Raw genomic sequence first — 18333 nt, 5'->3', positions numbered from 1 at the left:
ATTCACGCACAAGCAGTAGATGGCATTATAGCTTACAACAGAAAAGCTGGAACAACTCAGATTTCTCAATAGAGTGCAAAATCAATTCTGGTATAGTCAACAACAAAACCATGAGGCCATTAAAAAGTGTAGGTTAGATCCATAGGTAGGAGATTTTAAAATGTCCTTGGGTTTTATGTTGAAAAAGGAGGAAAGTTCCGGAACAATATGTACAGATTCTATTTTCATTTACACCTAGTCATATGTGTGTGTGTGTGTGTGTGTGTAAAGCATATGGGTGGTGTATTAGATTGTATTCACATGGAAAATATTCTGGAAAAACATACACACACAACTGTTCAGTGTAATTCTCTTTTCAGGGGGAGAAAGAGGAAAGGATGAAAGTAAGTATGAATGAGACCAAGTTTCACTTTAAAATTTATATGAACTAACATTTTGTTTAAAAAAAAATCAATCATTAGTTAGGGAGTTTGGGATCAATATGTACACACTGCTGTATTAAAAGGGATAGCTAACAAGGACCTACTGTATAGCACAGGGAACTCAGCTCAATGCCATGTGGCAGTCTGGGTGGAGGGGACTTTGGGGGAGAATGGATACGTGTGTGTGTGTGTGTGTGTGTGTGTGTGTGTGTGTGTGTATATATATATATATGTAAGGCTGAGTCCTTTTGCTATCCACCTGAAACTATCACAACATTGTTAATTATCTATGCTCCAATATAAAATAATTTTTTTTTAATTCTCAAAAAAATGTTATGAATTGAAATGTATTTGACCCACAAATATGTGTAATTACAACTGGTGAAATGAATAAAAATATTTTCATTTTTAAAGAAACAACAAACAGCTTCACACATTTACAAGAATGGCCAAATTTCCTTATGACAAACCACCTGAGCTCTCTGACATCAATTATATAATCAGATCAATTAATGCCCCTCCCGCCGGCTTAACTTGCCCAAGGCTTTTCACCGCTCTTATCATCAAAATTCCTCCCAAGGGCCCCAAAGTCCTGTCCACCTCCTGGGTTCATCTCTCCTCCCACCTCCTGGGTTCATCTCTCCTCCCACCTCCCACTAACTGGGTCCAGTCACAAGAACTTTTTTTTCTGACCTTCATACACACCAAGCTGGTTCCCACATTCAGGCCTCTGCAGCAATCACTCTGCCCAGAGATGTTTCTCTTCCAGGCCCTTTCCTGCCATCCGAAATACAGTTCTAGGACCCTCTTTGACCCCCAACTTCAGAGAAGCCCTTCACACATTCTCTGTCACAATACCTGGCTGATTTTTTTCATGGCTCTTACTTCTCTATACAATTACGGTACTCTCTGTCACCTCCTTTTAGGTCCATTAGAGGGGAAGCGTGTTTGTCCGTTTCTTGGTGTCTCAAAAAGTACCTGGCCCCTGGTGTGCACTCAACAAATCACTGTTGAGTCAATGAGTACATATCAGAGTCAGGTGTTAGAAAATACATCTCCTGATCAGGAAAACTGGACTTTTTCAAAACAAAGTTTGGAGTGGAGTACGTGTACTCAGTCGTGTCCAGCTCTTTGCAACCCCGTTGACTGTGGCCCACCAGGCTCCTCTGTCCATGGAATTTTCCAGGTAAGAATACTGGAGTGGGTTGCCATTTCCTCCTCCAGGAGATGTTCCCAACCCAGGGATCAAATGCCCATCTCTTGAGTCTCCTACACTGGCAGGTAGGTTCTTTACCACTGCACCACCTGGGAAACCCAAAGTTTAGTTCCTCACATACGAGGTGAACAAATAAATAATTTAGCTCCTCACAACTGACAGAACACCTATCTGACCAGAAACCAGATGTCTAGATCATCACCCAAAAATGCAAATGAGCTACAGAATTCAAAAGAGGGATGAGGTTTAGAGTCACTCATACTTCACAGAAGTCTCTTTATTCATGAATACTTCCTACACATACAGAAGTCAGGAAGGAGCCCCTCCAGGACCACTTTTCCTGAATTGTCAACCCCAGCAGCCAAAGGAGCCCTGAGGAAGAGCAGATACATAGCCAAATTGGTCTTAACTGGAGCAAACAAAATGCTTACTCAATAGAAGGATAAAAGAGGGTACTGCAATATGTAAATGTGTCATTTGTCATTTCCATCCATTCTTAGGCAGGACTTGTCAACAGAGCCTCTGTACCACCACTATTTTTGAAGGGAATGTAATTTTAGACCCCAGTACATAACTTTACATCCTGGAAGAACTGCACCTTGCAGAGTCTGGTTTTCCCATCATCTTGGCCTCACTCACCTTGGGACAGGATGAGGATTTGAACTTTGATCTAAAAGTAGGTAAAGTCAGGCTTGTTTTTAGGGGGTGAATATTTGTTGGAAGGACTGATGCTGAAGCTGAGGCTCCAGTACTTTGGCCACTTGGTGCGAAGAGCCAACTCACTGGAAAAGACCCTGATGCTGGGAAAGATTGAGGAGAAGGGAACAACAGAGGATGAGATGGTTGGATGGCATCACCTACTAAACGGACATGAGTTTGAACAAACTCCAGGAGAAAGTGAAGGACAGGTAAGCCTGGTGTGCTACAGTCCATGGGGTTGCAAAGAGTCAGACATGACTGAGTGACTGAACAACATCATCATCTTAAGTGTTCTTACTACAATAAAATTAAGATTGTTTTAAAGAATTTAAATTTATTAGTTTAATTATATTTAAGAATACATAATTTTATACATATAAAATGTTACGTATTTACTTATATATTATGTATACATGTGTATGTATATGTACATACACATGTATACACAGACAACATGTAACACTTTGACTCTTCAGAACACACCTTCTTTTCATATTTTACTTGATACCCCCAAGGCAGGTATAAAGATTAATCTTTACCTAATAGATGAGGAAATAAAAGCAAAAGGGAGTTACATTATGTGTAGCAGAAACAGACCTGAAACATGGTTTTGGGGCCTCTTAAATTTGAAAGATGACTTCTTTCTGAGCTGCAGGGAAAAAGAAAGAAGATCTATTCACCAACCCTTTCCAACTCACTGTGAAGCCCTGAGACATCCCTGTGGGTGCTGATGAAGATTTGGGGCTGTTTCCAGCTGTTCTCTCCTGACTCCCGCTTACTTCAGGACCCAAGTCATCCCTGCCATCAGCACACAAGGAATGCATGGGGCTTCTCAGCCGAGCAAAATCTACAGGGAGCCATCTCAAAATGAAGGCAGCACCAGGTTTTGGAGTCCAGCAGGGCTTGGTGCAAACCATCAGCATACATCCCAGCTCTCCAACGCCAGGCAAGCATTCCCTGACAGGCTAGGAAAGTCACAGCTGTATGCTTAGGGCCTACAGGCACTCAAAACACAGAATTAAAAAAAGAAAAGAACGGGAAGTTCCCCATTGCTACCAGATGGTGACACTATTGACATAACTGAAGGAAAATCTCATAAAGCAGAAATGGGCTGGTCAACCAAGGAAACACAAAGAAACATTAATCATGAAGACAAATACGGTAAACCCCTCCAAAGTGTGCTTTTCAAAGGAGACAGACTCTCAGCCAGTAGCCTGGTCTCAAAGGTGGTTCCTTTTAGTCCTGAACAATATCTCTGCTGGTGGCCCAGTTGGTAAAGAACCAATGCGTGAAATGAAAGAAAACTCGGGTTCAATCCCTGGGTCGGGAAGATCCCCTGCAGGAGAAAATGACCCCGTCACTCCAGTATTCTTGCCTGGAAAATCCCATGAACAGAGGAACCAGGCAAGCAGGCTATATAGTCCACAGGGTCACAGAGTCGGACACAACTGAGCACATACTACAAAATATGTCAATATCAGGGTCTCAGAGCCCAATCCACTAAACACTGATCCATCTAACCCCTGCTTGTTCCAATGCCTGGGATTTCTACACTGGTCTACCTACAGGGACAAATACGGAAAAACCACATGGATACCCAGACAAGGTCTTATGATGGAGACATTTTGCATCCACCGATAAACTGGCACCTTATTTTTATAGTCAATTCTACAAGCATGATTGAGCTGAGTCCCCTGTCCTTGTGCCATTAAAACCAAACCTCAGCCTGGAAGGCCAAAAGCCAGACTCTGCAGAGCCGGAAGGAGGCCAGAGGACATCATCAGTGGGATGGAGGACCTCTCAGAGGAGGGCTTCTCTGGACCCAAGCCACCTGACTAGCAGGAGTAATGCAACTTCTAAAGGGTCTGTGGGAATCAAGACCAAGACTAAAACAAAGGAAGAAAAGGGTGATTTTTCCAAAGCATGTGAACTCTCAAATATAAATCAAAACCACAAAGATATTACTCACACCCACTGGTATGGCGAGAATCAAAAAGACAGATAATAACAAGTGCTGGCAAGGATATGGAGGAATTAGAACCCTCATAATTGCTGGCAGGAATGTAAAATGGTACAGCAACTCTGGAGAACAGTTTGACAATTCCTCAAATGTCACCATATAACACAGCAATTCCACTCCTAGGTAGAAACCCCCTTAAAATGAAAGCATGTCTCCATGCAAACAGCTGCACAGAAATGTTCACAGCAGCATTATTCATAAGAGCTAAAATGTAAAACAATACATATGTCCATCAATGGAGGGAGGGATAAATTAACTGTGGCACATCCATACAGTAGAATATTATACAGCAACAAAAAGGAAACACTGATACCCACTACGGTATGGAGATGTGGAAAACACTATGCTAAATGACAGACTAAGTAAGGGATGAAGACATGCTAAGTAAAATATGATTCCACTTACTTGAGAGGTCCTGCATGGGTAACCACAGGGGTAGACAGGAGATCATAGTTGCCAAGGACTGGGAGGGGGGAAAGGGGATTAGGAGAGGTTGGAGTGGTGAAAGTTGAAAAGAATGAGGCTTCTTTGGGTGGTGGTAAAAATGTTCTAAAATTGATTATATTGACAGATGTGCTGAACTGCAAATATAGTAAAAGCCATTGACATGTACACTTCCAGTACATAAACACATATGCTGCTGCTGCTGCTAAGTCGCTTCAGTCGTGTCCGACTCTGCACGACCCCATAGACGGCAGCCCACCAGGCTCCCCCATCCCTGGGATTCTCCAGGCAAGAACACTGGAGTGGGTTGCCATTTCCTTCTCCAATGCATAAAAGTGAAAAGTGAGAATTCGCTCAGTCGTGTCCGACTCTTAGCAACCCCATGGACTGCAGCCCGCCAGGCTCCTCTTCCATGGGATTTACCAGGCAACAGTACTGGAGTGCGGTGCCATTGCCTTCTCCTGACATGTATGCTGTGTGAACTATATAAAGCTATTTCTAATATTTTTTACTGAAGTATAATTGCTATATAATAATAGATAAGTTACATGTGTATAATATAGTGATTTACAATTTTTAAAGTTGAGCTCCATTTATAGTTACTATAAAATATTGGCTACCTTCCCTGTGTTGTACAATATATCCTTGTATTTTTTCTTTTTTATATATAATTTGTTTTATTGAAGTATAGCTTATTTCCACTGTTGTGTTAATTTCTGCTACACAGCAAAGTGATTCAGTTATATAAATATATACCCTTTTCCATATTCTTTTTCATTATGGCTTATTACAGTATATTCAATACAGTTCCCTGTGCTAATACAGTAGGTCCTTGTTGTTTACTTTGTAGCTTATTTTATACCTAATGGTTTGTACCTCTTCCTCCCGACTCCTTTATTGCCCCCTTCTCTCTCTCCACTGGTAATCACTAGTTTGTTCTCCAGATCTCCGAGTCTGCTTCATTAAAGCCCTTAAAAAAAAAAAAAAAAAACTTTCTCTATTTTGCCTAGAAAGCCTACTGTTAAAAATAACCCTATTTATCCAATACCTACTGTATGTAACAAGCAATACTATGACCAGAAACTTTACCTATATTATCTTACTGGCTCTTCATAACCATTTTATGAGTTGGGTAGAAACTATTCTCAATAAACAAAAAACCAAAAAACTGAAGTATCCATTTAGCTGCTTTCTATTTAGTGATATGAAGAAGCCAAATCATATAGAGATGTTTGTAAAGCCTGTGCTAACTAAAAGCTCAAAAAGATGTATCTATTTGGAGAAAGGAGACAGGGAGAAAAAAGTTACCAGAAGTACAATCAAGGCAATTTCACTGACTGACTCCCTCCACCCCCAACCCACAAAGGAAGGCTACATAAGCTGTGCTGGGTCCCTTCCTAAGCATAGTATCATAGCTAAAAGCACCCTGTGACATTGACGGTAAGAAGAGCAGCACCCATAGGATAATCATGGCAGGGAAAACCAACAGAGAGGAGAGGAGAGCTTTATTCTTTGTTCCCACACTGGCTTGCCTTTTATACTCCCCCAGAGGAAAAATAGTGAGCTTGATAGGATTACAAAACTAACACATGTACCTTGTAAAATGTTTTTCAGAAAAATCAGAAAGCATAAAGAAGAAAGTCACCACCAGCTATCACCAACATCAACATTTTAGTGTTAACTAGTCATTAGTAGCTGGAGAAGGCAATGGCAACCCACTCCAGTGTTCTTGCCTGGAGAATCCCAGGGGCGGGAGCCTGGTGGGCTGCTGTCTATGGGGTCGCACAGACTCAGACACGACTGAAGCAACTTAGCAGCAGAAGTCATTAGTAGCAAGTACTATACAAAATTTAATTTTACATGTTCAACAGCTAACACACAGGACAAGCTCTAGAGACTGAAGGGAGAAGAAATATGCATGAAAATTCTGACCCTGAACCTTCAAAGACAACTGTGAAGGAACCAAGCCCTCAGAGTTTTCCTCTGAAAATAGGACTCCTCAGAGGAAGGAAAGTGTGTACCAACATCTCCTGCCAGCAAAAGTGGCCACGAAGAGACAGGCCTCATTCTCAAAGGCCTCAGACCTCCCCACTTCAAAGAGAGCTCCTGAACTAAGTCCATTCACCTTCAAGAACAGGCAGTGGCTTAGGCTACCGCAGCCCAGAATGGAAGATAAAAGGATGACAGACAACGAGACTTTCAGGCCCAAATTTCCAAAGGGTGACCATCTTGAGGGTGAAACTAAACAGCAAGCACCCCAACCTGCAGCAGGTACCAGAGAAGAGGCCACAGCTGGGGACCAGCACGGGCTCCTATTCCTTGACGGCAAAGCCCTCAGCCCAGGATCCAGAAAGCCCCACTCAGCTGCCAGCTTGGCCTGAAAACAGCAACCAAAGCTGCAAAGAGCATGACAGCTAAGGCGAATGACCCTCATTTGCAAGGCTTTTCAGATACCAAGGGCTACAGTGCCTGTCACGGCCGTCCTTTGCCAGGTGACACAGGACATGACCACCTGCTCCTGGGAGAGCCACTCCAGTCCTTAGCCTGTCCTAAGGTGGCCTGGGCAGTTTATCCTTGTCTGGCCAACTGCCAACCACCTCACCACCACACACAGAACCAAAGCCCAGGACTGCACTTCACGTTGCCTAATTTTATAGTTCTTAATTCCACTTTCCCTCTCCCTCCATTTATTTTAGGTTGCAGTTAATTGCTAGCAAGGGTCATTTCTGGGGGTGGAAGGGATTTTTTAAAAAAGTGGTATAACTAAGACACACAAATGTTCACCTGGAGAGGCAGGGCTCCATAATGGTGACATGCAAATGTCCAGGCAAGCAAGACCTAGGTTCAAACCCCAGGCGCATCCACTTACCAGCCATGAGCCTTCAGGAGCAGTGTTCACCATTTCTATTAAGTGTTAAATAATACCTGTACCTAATGCACATCCTGGTATATCTGGCACAGAGCAGGTGCTCAGGGAATACTTATTATCCTCTTAATAAAGGCTATGAAAATTTTACATAAGATAAAGCGGTTCCAATGGGTGATCTTATTTGCAAAGCAGAAATAGAGACACAGATGTAGAGAACAAATGTATGAAAACCAAGGGGGAAAGGCAGGGGTGAGAGGAATTGGGAGACTGGAACTGACACATACACACTATTGATACTATGTATAAAACAGGTAACAAATGAGATATATGTTCCATCTATCTGTGAAATAGTTAACAAACTTCTAGCACAGAGAACTCTACTTAATGCACTCTGGTGACCTGAATGGGAAGGAAGTCCGAAAGGGAGGAGATAGGTGTATGTGTATGGCTGATTCATTTTGCTGTACATTAGACACTAACACAACACTGCAAAGCAACTATACTCCAATAAAAATTAATTTAAAAAAAGATGCAGGGGTTCCATAGCTCAATTTTTTATTTCACAGCTCTTTAACCAGCACCTACTAAATGCCAGGCATTGTTCTAGGAGATAAAAAGAACAAGACAGTTAAGGAATACTCTTGTTTCTGTGAGTATAAAATCTTGCGAGGGTAATGGACAATAAACAATTCTACTACTACATTAAATACATCATAGGTAATTAGATTTATGAAAGGAAAAAAAATATGGCACAGCAAAAGAAAGAAAAAAATTATGAGTGACGGTGGCCAGAGCAAGAAGGAAATTGTACTTCCTCAGTCACCAAAGTTCTAGCAACCAGAGTCTGGGCAATGTCCCAAAACGGAAATAAAAGACTTTTAGTCCTATTTGAAATTCTGGCAACCCATTTTCCAAAAGAAATACAAATGCCAAAAACACATATGTAAATATGCTCAGCTAGACTGGTGACTAACATTTTTTTAAATGTACTTTAACAGAGAGAATTCAATTTTCCACCTCGACAGAGGGCTATGATGGAAAAGAATGAGAACACAGTGCTGGCAAAAGTGAGTAAACACACATCCTCACCCCTGGCAGTGGGAATGTAAATCAGTATGACCTTTTTGGAGCACAGTTTAACACCAGATATCACAACTGTAAGTTAGCATATTATTTGACCCAGATGTCTAGTAATTTATCCTTAAGAAATAAGAGGACAAGCATAAGAATAAAAATGTGTAAGGACAGTTATTTCAGGTTGTTTCTAACCCCAGGACTTTGAAAACAACCCATGTCTTCAGTAGAAAATTGCTTAAACAAATTATGTTAAATCCATACATAGAATACTGCATAGCTATAAAAAAATAACATATCTCTGTCCTAAGATGAAAAGATGTTCAAAACATGGTGGTAGCAGAGAAACCCAGTTTTCAAAGGGGTAAATATAGATCATCTCTTTATGTGGGGAAAAAAGGATGTATGTGTAACCATGCACATGAGTGCTTTAGTGCACACACACGCCACACACACACACACACACACACCCCATCAAAATGTTAGCTCCAGGGGGTCCTATAGCTAGTACGTTTTATTGTATTTGTGCCACTGGAAGTTACCTCAACCTTTTACAGTGATCATGTATTGCTTTGTCCTGTTTCAGACTTTGCAGGGGTGCGGGCAGTGTGAGAGATGAGATCAGGAAGAATCTTTTATCACTTTACTACACTGCTACTCCATATCTCAAGGTTGAAAGCAACTTTCTACATATGCCAAAGCATGTATTTGAGTTTTTCCCATTTTTCTTTGCAGAGTCTTTTATTCCACACTCTTGAAAAGGAAAACAGAACAATAGCGCAGACAATGAAAAACTATCCCAGTATGACTGGGAAAAAAAATTCAAAACTCTCAAGATGGAACATAATGATCTGACATTTTTGAGCATATATTGACATCACATTCAATACCATGTTTAAGCTTCATCTCAGTGACCTTTGGTAGCTATTATGGCCCTCCCCCTTTCACACATGAGAAAACTGAAATTTCAAAAGATGAATGTATCACTGAAGCTCAGAACAAATGAGTGCGGGTCTGATAGAGAGCTCTTCTCAGGGAGAGTATTAGTTTCCTGTGCTACTGTTATCGAAGCACCACAAACTGGGGGGCTTAAAACAAAAGAAACTTACTATCTTACAGTTTTGGGGTCTCAAAGTCCTGAAATCAAGGTGTTTGCAGGCCCACACTCTCTCTGAAACCTGCAGGGCAGAAGCCTTCCTTGCCTCTGCTAGCTGCTGGGGTTTACCAACAACCCTTGCATCCCTTAGCTCTGAACTCTGCCTCTACTGTCACACAGTCATTTTCTCCTTGAGTGCCACTGTCTCTGTGTGTCTACTCTTCTCACAAGGACCCTAATCTTACTGGATTCAGACCTTGTCTAACTTACTGACATCTGCAAAGATCCTATTTTCCAATAAGCTATCATTCTGTGGTACAGGGGGTGAGAACATCAACATCTTTCAGTGACACACAATTTAACTTGTAACAGGGATCAAACCTACCCTCCTTCTTCTAATATACATCCTGCCCACTGCATAACAACCCATCAGTATCATGTCTATGTCTGGCAGGTTTCATATGTGCTTTTCCTGACAGTGGAAAGCAACTCCCTTCTGCCTTCAGGCAAGACTAAACCCAAATTCTTCCAGGCAGATGAATGAGCTCGTGTCTTGCTATCAAGGCCCCACCTTCTATATTAGCTCTCATCAGTCACAGAGGGCATCTCTGAAGTTATTTATTTTTCTAGTTCAAGGTCTGTTCTTGAGCTAAAACACACTCAAGAGCTTTGTAAAGTTAAGAGCACTAGACAAATGTGGGGGAAATGCAATTCGCCTTCCCAGAGCCCTCAATTTATGATCAGATAGGATGCTCCCTGAGAAGGTGGGGTGGGGGGATGTGGTAGTATTTTATGTTCCTGGTACAACATTCGCCTTTGCAATCCACTTAGACTAGATGCCAGAAGCAAATTACCAACCCATCCTTTCTTGACTGCATCGGTTTTTTTTCAATTTCTGGCACTGGCTTCAAAACCAGCAAGGATGCTACTGAAACCAGGATCAAAAGACTATCAAGCTATCCTGTCAACTGGCAGTGTTCAGGCCAAGCGAAATGAAAAGAGAAACAGAGTGAATACCCTGCTTCCTTGAGAATCAGCGTGTCCCAGCTTCTTCACTGGAGAAGACACACAAAAGATTCTGTCTCTCCAAGAATACTTCTCCATTCCTCTCACATTTGCTTCCCGAAATGCTGCAGAGCATAATGCCATTTGGAGGTACATTTGGCACAAGAGAACAACCTCACAGGCTGCGTTTTTGCTTCATTGTAGCAGGATGAGAAGCCTGTAAAGGTGCATAGCCTCCCATCTGCCTCCACCTCTCCATCTCAGGGAGTTGATAGATAAATGGCCCAAACAGACAGCTGGCACTGGGACACCTTCGGGGGACCTCCCACCTGTGCTGCAATCATATGCAAAATGTCACCAGCCCCCAGCGAGCATCAAGCTGTACCTTCCGTGGCAAGCATCCTGATGGCCCTCCACAGCAGACGGCAGCAGGAGGCTGCGATACTTCCTGTGGACTTACATGGTACCCAGGGCTGGGCATGGGTAAGAGAGGTGTGAAATTCTCCATGTCTTCCAATCTTGCCAAGTTCCTCCTGCACTAATTTCCCCCACACCCTCTGCCTCCATCACCTCCTCCCCACCATATCTTCCTCTCATTTCCAAATTCCCTGGACACTGATTTATTAACAACTTTGTCTGTTGGGTTTTTTTAATAGATTAAAAATGATGCTGCAGTGCAGGAGACCTGGGTTCAATTCCTAGGTTGGGAAGATCCCCTGGAGAAGGAAATGGCAACCTACTCCAGAATTCTTGCCTGGAGAAACCCATGGACAGAGGAGCCTGGCAGTCCAAGGGATCGCCAAGAGTCGACACGACTTAGGGACTAAAAAAAAATGATCAAACCAGTTAAAGAGTCTTTGTTCAACATGGTAGCCACTAGCCACAGGTGTGACTATTTAAATTAATTGACATTAAATAAAGTTTAACAACCAGATCATCCATCATTCTATCCATATGTCAAGGGCTTAAAGGTCACATGTGCCTAATGGCTACCATACTGGACAGTACAGAGAACATGTCCATTATCACAGAGAGTTCAGTGCACAGCTCTAGTCTGAAGGATACAAAGAAAGTGTCTCCCCTCTTTTTCTGTCCCCAGTCCCCCTCCCAAAGGCAACCCTGCTGCCAGTCTCCTTTGTGTGCTCACAGAAGTTTTTTTCATAGGTCCAAACAGTCTATGTGGATGCAAACCTCATTTGTTAAAACCAAAGAGAAAAGACTTTAAACATGATTTGGCTCCAGGCTTTCCTCACTTAGTGAACCTCAGAGATGACAATCTAAGTGCACAAAGAGCGCGGGATTCTTTTGTGTGGCCTCACAGCCCACAATCACCAGGACAACCGTCACCACCCCACCCTGTAACCACACTCCTCGGTGCCCTCCTGGGTGGCCCTGCTCCTTTCCCCACTAACGCTTTCATCCTACTCCCAGTTTCTACCTACCCAGACTTTTCTGCCTCTCTCCCTCACCTCTTACCCTAATGAAACCTGGCTGAGACAGAGAAAGATAAATATGTAAATATGGTATCATTCATATGTGGAATCTAATTTTTTTTTAAATGACACAAATGGACCTATTTACAAAATAGACACACAGATTATAAAAATAAACTTATGGTTACCAAAGGGGAAAGGTGATGGGGGGGGAGGGGTAAGTAGGTTATCAGCCACTCACTCCCACCCTAAATCCACACAATAAATGAACCACCTGTGAAATCCTGGTTTTTAGCATCCCATTGTCAAGATAGTGCCCCACACCAACAGCCACCAACAGAAGTGGGATTCTAATCCAACATGACTACTCACTCACCTTGTCTGGTCCTCCCTCCCAGCCCTCAGCCAGCTGGATGTCCTGGTATGTTCTCAGAAGCCCTCCCTTGCCCCTGCTTCTATCAGGGTCTCCTGAAAGCCCTGACAACACGTAAGCCCGACGGTTCGCTTTCCCCATATACATATTCCCTACGACAAGATGGTAACCGATTAAACTTGGAGCTTTTCAAAATAGATAACTAGTTGGTGGAATTACAAAATGGAGCAACTGCTATGGAAAAACAGTATGGAGGTTTCTTAAAACATTAAAAATAGTCCTACCACATGACTCACCAATCTCACTCCTGGGTGTATTTCCAAAAGAATTGAAAGCAGGGTCAATGAAGAGATATTTGTACATCCATGCTCACAGTTCATTATTTATTAAGGCTGAGGGGAAAACAACCTACATGTCTATTGGTTGATGAAAGGATACACAAAATATGGTCTATGCATACCATGGAATATTACAGAGCCTTCAAAAGGAAAGAAACTCTGACACATGCTATAACGTGGGTAAACCTTGAGGACATCATGCTAAGTGAAACAAGCCAGTCACAAAAGGACAAAAACTGTATGATTTCATTTATGTGAGGGACCTACCTAGAGTTGTCAAATTCATAGAGAGAGAAAGTAGAACAGCAGTTACCCAGCTCTGAGGGAGGGGTAATAGGAAGCTGTGTAATCAGTATGGAGTCTCAATTTGCGAGATCTGCTCACAACACTGCGAATACACCTAACACTACTGAACTGTAAGCTTAAAATATTTAAGATGGTAAATACGATATGTTTTTCCCCACAATAAAAAAGTGTGACACAAAGCAAAGCTTATTGGCGCTCTGCTCTGTGGCGGGGCTGAAGGCACACTCTCTCCCTCTGAGTATCAAACACCCACCACATCCACAGTCAGTGCCCACAGTCATCAGGCAGAAGGCTGAGCAGGGTTTCTATCACTTTGCATTGGCAATGCCAAGTTCAAGACTCACTCTGAAGCTTAGAAACAAAAGAGGGAAAGTTAGAAGAGTTAACTAAGGACTGGTTGGATATTTCCTCATTTTCTCAAAACTTATTCTCCAGCAACTAACTGAAAACCAGTAGTTTTTCTAGCTTTGCCCCTTATAATTATTCATGCTCATTAATATGCAAACACCAGTTTCTCAGCTGGCAGTGATTTCATGAATTTTTAATTTACATGGGATGAGCTGGGGATTAAAAATCTAAACTAAACCAACAATACAGAGGATTCTGAGTGTTGTTTTAATTTCTAGATTAAGAATCTCCAAATGAATCCATGGGCATCATCACATGGAACAATCATCTGGGAATTATCAAAGCAAACTGGTGAGTTTCTGCCTTATAGGTATTATTAAAGATACATTTTTAAGGGTATATATTTGGGGATCATTAAAAACAGTGAAACCAATGACATTTCTTATCATCAATCAATGTTGGATAACATGCTGGCCACCTGGTTTCACCGAGATCCCAACACTATAGAAAAGCCACAATAATTTGTGGCTTTGTGACTAATATGTAAGAGACTCACTTTAGCAAAAAGGAAATCAGATTTAAAAAGCAAATTAGAAAAGAGAAATTGAGAAGCAATGAGCACAATTCTTTCTAGAATTGCAAATCAAATTCTGGATTATTAATGCTAAAATAAGCAAGGCAGAGGGAAGAGCTTTCTTTTCAGAGGGCAAGGCCCAACAGAAATTTAATACATGTCCCATATGTCATTTTAAATTTCTAAAAGCCACATTAAGAATGTAAACAGAAGTAAAATTGTAATAGTTTATTTAACCCAATATATCCCAAATATTCTTATATCAACAAGTAATCCATATTGTTTTCTAAATATTAATAAAATGTTTGTATTCTTTTTTTCTTACATCTTTGGGATTTGGTGTATATTTTATTAACCTCTGTTAATAGTGAGTTGGTGTGTGTATTAACCTCTCAGTTAGGAGCAGCCACATATAAATGCTAAAAGCCTCAGTGGCTGCCATGTTGGTAACAGAACTATGGATCCAAAGAATGTGTTCATCTGACATGATAGGGACTAGCTCTTAAAAGTCAAGCATATCTCTATACTGTACTCTCTAGACTGTTCTTACTGTATTCCTCAAAGACCAATCAGCAACAGCCTGGGTAGACATATTCAGGGTTCCTTTGGCTAGACAGGTGGTAATTCAACTTTGATCACTATGGAACCATCATTATCTTTTGCAAAATCAGTTTACTACTATTGCTTCTTGATTTTTCCAACCAGTAAACTGACTCACTTTTTCAAAAATTAACTTTATCCTAAATAACATCATCTATGATGTCACAGATTTGATATTTTAATTATATTTCTTAAAAGGGCTAATTTAACACTCAAAAGGAGCTTTAGTGCTCTGTCTCAAGCCAAAACTAAACTAAAATTGGCTCTCATTTGCGAGTCAGTTTTGGCATCATCTTTCAAAAGCCTTCCATTTGGCACAAGCAACCTCAGATATATTACTATTTCCTGAGTCCCCTGACACTCAACATTTATATGGCTGAGTGTGACACAGGTTCTCCATCAAGAGTACCTCCTGTCTGGGCACCTCCACAAACAACAGGGCATTTCCTCATTTGTATTCAGATGTCCAAAAGCTATAGAAGTGGAGTAAAGCTCTTGCTCTAATGACAAGCCACAGTGACGCAGTCTCAGGGGAACCCCCTTAATAATTAATAATGATGGCAGCTAAAGTTTACTGAACTACATGCCAGACACTGTCATAAGTTTATATATATAATATGATATTATGTCATATATCATGATGATTAGTATCTCACTCACATAATTGTCAAAGACCCCCTTTTTTCCAGATAAGGAAACAAAGCATAGAGCAGTTAAGATAGCTACCCACAGTCACAAAGCTGACAAGTTGCAGAGCTGAGATTCAAAGTCAAAAAATCTGACTTTGGAACCTGGGAATTACCAAGAATATAAAAAACGGAAATTGAAAAAGACACACGCTTTATGGTCACAAACACAAGTACTTCAAAGACAAATAATCACCCAAGAAACGTGGAGACTGAGGAAGCAATATTTTCTAATACACAGAAGGACAGAAGACAAGTAGAATAATTTAGAATGCTTTCAAAATGTCCTCTGTAAATCACAGTGGAGAACACATCTTACTTAAAAAGAATGGGAAAAAAAGCATGAAAATTCAAAGGAACAAAAATTTCAGTAACATAAAGAGAAAGAAGATGGAAGGATGAATGAATTGTTAGATGGATTTAAAACAGGAGGGAAGAAGGTAGGGCATGACCTTTAAAAGAATGACATGGGCATATGTCATAGGATATGGGGGCATTGACATAGGACATGACAAAAAGTGGTTAGAACCAACTAGGTCTAAGATGGTGGAAGAGTCAACGCCCAGTAGACGTGAAGCCTCATTATACATACGCTCATTGTAATACACTAGCAAGCTAAATGACATACCCGCCAGTGTCGTGACAGTTCTGAGGCAAACCATAAAAGGCCAAAAAGTGGGTGATGGCCCTAGTCCTAGAAATCCTTGTCCCTTCTCCAAGCTAGTTGGAGTAATCCTCCTACTCATTAGTCTATGAAATTATCCAGCCCATAAAACTAACCACCCCAGGACTTCCCTGGTGGTCCAATGGCTAAGACTGCATGCTCCCAATGCAGGGGACCCAGGTTTGATCCCTGGTCAGGGAACTAGATTCCACGTGCCACAACTAAGATCTGGCACACCAAATAAACAAATAAATTTTTTTTAAAGGAAACAATTAGCTACCTCATATTTCAGGGTCTCTCACCTTCCGAAATGGCCCACATTCTCTTCTGTGGAGTGTGTTTCTCCCACGGCCACTCTAGCCTTTTGAGACAGACCACATTCTATCTATGGAATGTGTATCTCTCTAAATAAATCCACTTCTTAGCTGTCACTTTGTGTCTTTTACTAAATTCTTTCTGTGCTGAGACATAAAGAATCTGAGCTTCACTAAGTCCTGAGACTGAGTGTATGATTTCAGTTAAGACAGTGGATTCAAGTCCCAATCTGAGCTGTGCAGTTTCAGATTGATCGATGAATAGATGAATGGATGGACAGACAAATAAGCATACGAACATTCACTCCAGGCTCAAGAGCAGAGAACAGGGAAAATTATAAGGGGACATCCCATCTCTCTGAGCATCCCAGAAGGGGCCAATCATCTACGTGATATCACACCAGCCACTCTCAAAGGCAATTTGGGGACCTTATTCTCATCACTGTACCAAAGCTGCAAGGTGAGCCGTGCTGACAGCCTGATTACGTGGCAAGGGTTCTGCAAAGTGAAAGAAGATAAAAATCCACTTACATGTACTCCCTATGGGCAGAGTGTACAGCGGCCGCATTGCTATAACGCCATAGGACAATCGCCGACGACAGGACATCGAGGATGGCATCAAACTAGGAGGAGGAGACACAGTATTAGTGGTTTTCCAGAGTTAATAGGTCACAACTGTGAAGACACATGGCAATTGTTCTGTGACTTGGAACATCTGAACCAGTGACCTCAGAGCAAAGAGGCTTCACATCATTACAATGCTGGCCACTCAGCATCCTCAAGGTGGAGATCCTGGGAATTCTAAGTCAGGGCACCAAAACACGCCCACGTGATGCCAGGGTCATGGCTCCTCCTGGCCACTTGCTGCCGGGGGTACGGGGAGAGCCACACTCTATGTGCGCTGAGCTCTGCCCCAGGGACCCCTGACTGCCAGCACGCTGGAGATGGGGGTGGGGCGATGACACTTATGACACATGTGAAATTGATGTGAAATTGATCTCCCCAGGGCAGGCAAGATAATTTCAGCATTTTCCTGTCCATCCCAAGCAAAGAGTTTGGGCCAAGGACTCTGTGTTTCTGGCTCTCAATAGGACTATTCTACCTGGGGTCCAGGGGTGAGGGTGGGGTCACCCAGGGTGCTCCACGAAGTCTGCCAACACTGTGAAATTGGATACAAAAACCAATGCTTTTGTTCGAATGAACAAGTGAATGTGTAAGAAGAGAGTGAAGAAAGGAGGGGAAGGAGAGAGGAGTGTGAGTGAGAGAGGTGGGCAGGGTAGGAGGGTGACGTGTGTGTAATTTCTGGAGAGACAGTCCACACCTTTCAAAAGATTCTGAAAAGAATCTGCCAGCCTCAAAGCATTAAGTCCTCAAAACAACGGGAAAAGTGGCTTTGGGAACAGGGAGCACACACCATCAGGTACAGGAAGCCCTGAAGCAGGAGAGCTGTTGAAATGAGCTTTCTTTGCATGAATCACCTCACCCCAACACACTTCTCGTCTGGAAAACTACAAGCACTAATGCTCTCTTGAAGATGTGGGGAGACTTTACCCAAGTTTTCAGTACCTGAGACCCATCTTCTCTAACCAGCTCCCATCAGGAAGCAGGTTCAGAAACCAGGGTACCCCTAGTCTGGCTGAAGACTGACATCCTATTGACGGCAGCCCCATCTTAACTCACATCACCTTTGCCCACACCAGCAAACGCTTCACTTCAGTGTGTGCCCATTTTCAAACCTACAACCTTACGGGGCTGGGGAAAGGGTTAAACCCTAAAAAAAAAAATCCTCTCAAGGATTTAAAGAAAACATGGTGGCCCTGATCTCTTGTTGAGAATTATACACTGTTGTTGC

At 42.1% G+C, this 18333-nt stretch overlaps 1 protein-coding gene across 4 annotated transcripts in view; it reads right to left on the bottom strand.

Annotated features, from left to right (window-relative positions):
• TMEM163 (transmembrane protein 163) overlaps nucleotides 1–18333 on the bottom strand; it is a 270249-nt gene that overhangs the window by 81587 nt on the left and 170329 nt on the right. For all 4 annotated transcript variants that reach the window (XM_055572764.1, XM_055572765.1, XM_055572766.1 and 1 more), the window contains one exon: nucleotides 17013–17104. In XM_055572764.1, coding sequence (XP_055428739.1) covers nucleotides 17013–17104 — 92 coding nt within the window. The remainder of the gene's footprint in view (nucleotides 1–17012; nucleotides 17105–18333) is intronic.

The sequence above is a fragment of the Bubalus kerabau genome, chromosome 3 (assembly GCF_029407905.1).
Source record: "Bubalus kerabau isolate K-KA32 ecotype Philippines breed swamp buffalo chromosome 3, PCC_UOA_SB_1v2, whole genome shotgun sequence".
Lineage (NCBI taxonomy): Eukaryota > Metazoa > Chordata > Mammalia > Artiodactyla > Bovidae > Bubalus > Bubalus kerabau.
Note: the sequence above shows the minus strand (reverse complement) of the source record. Positions and strands in the feature narration are given on the sequence as shown.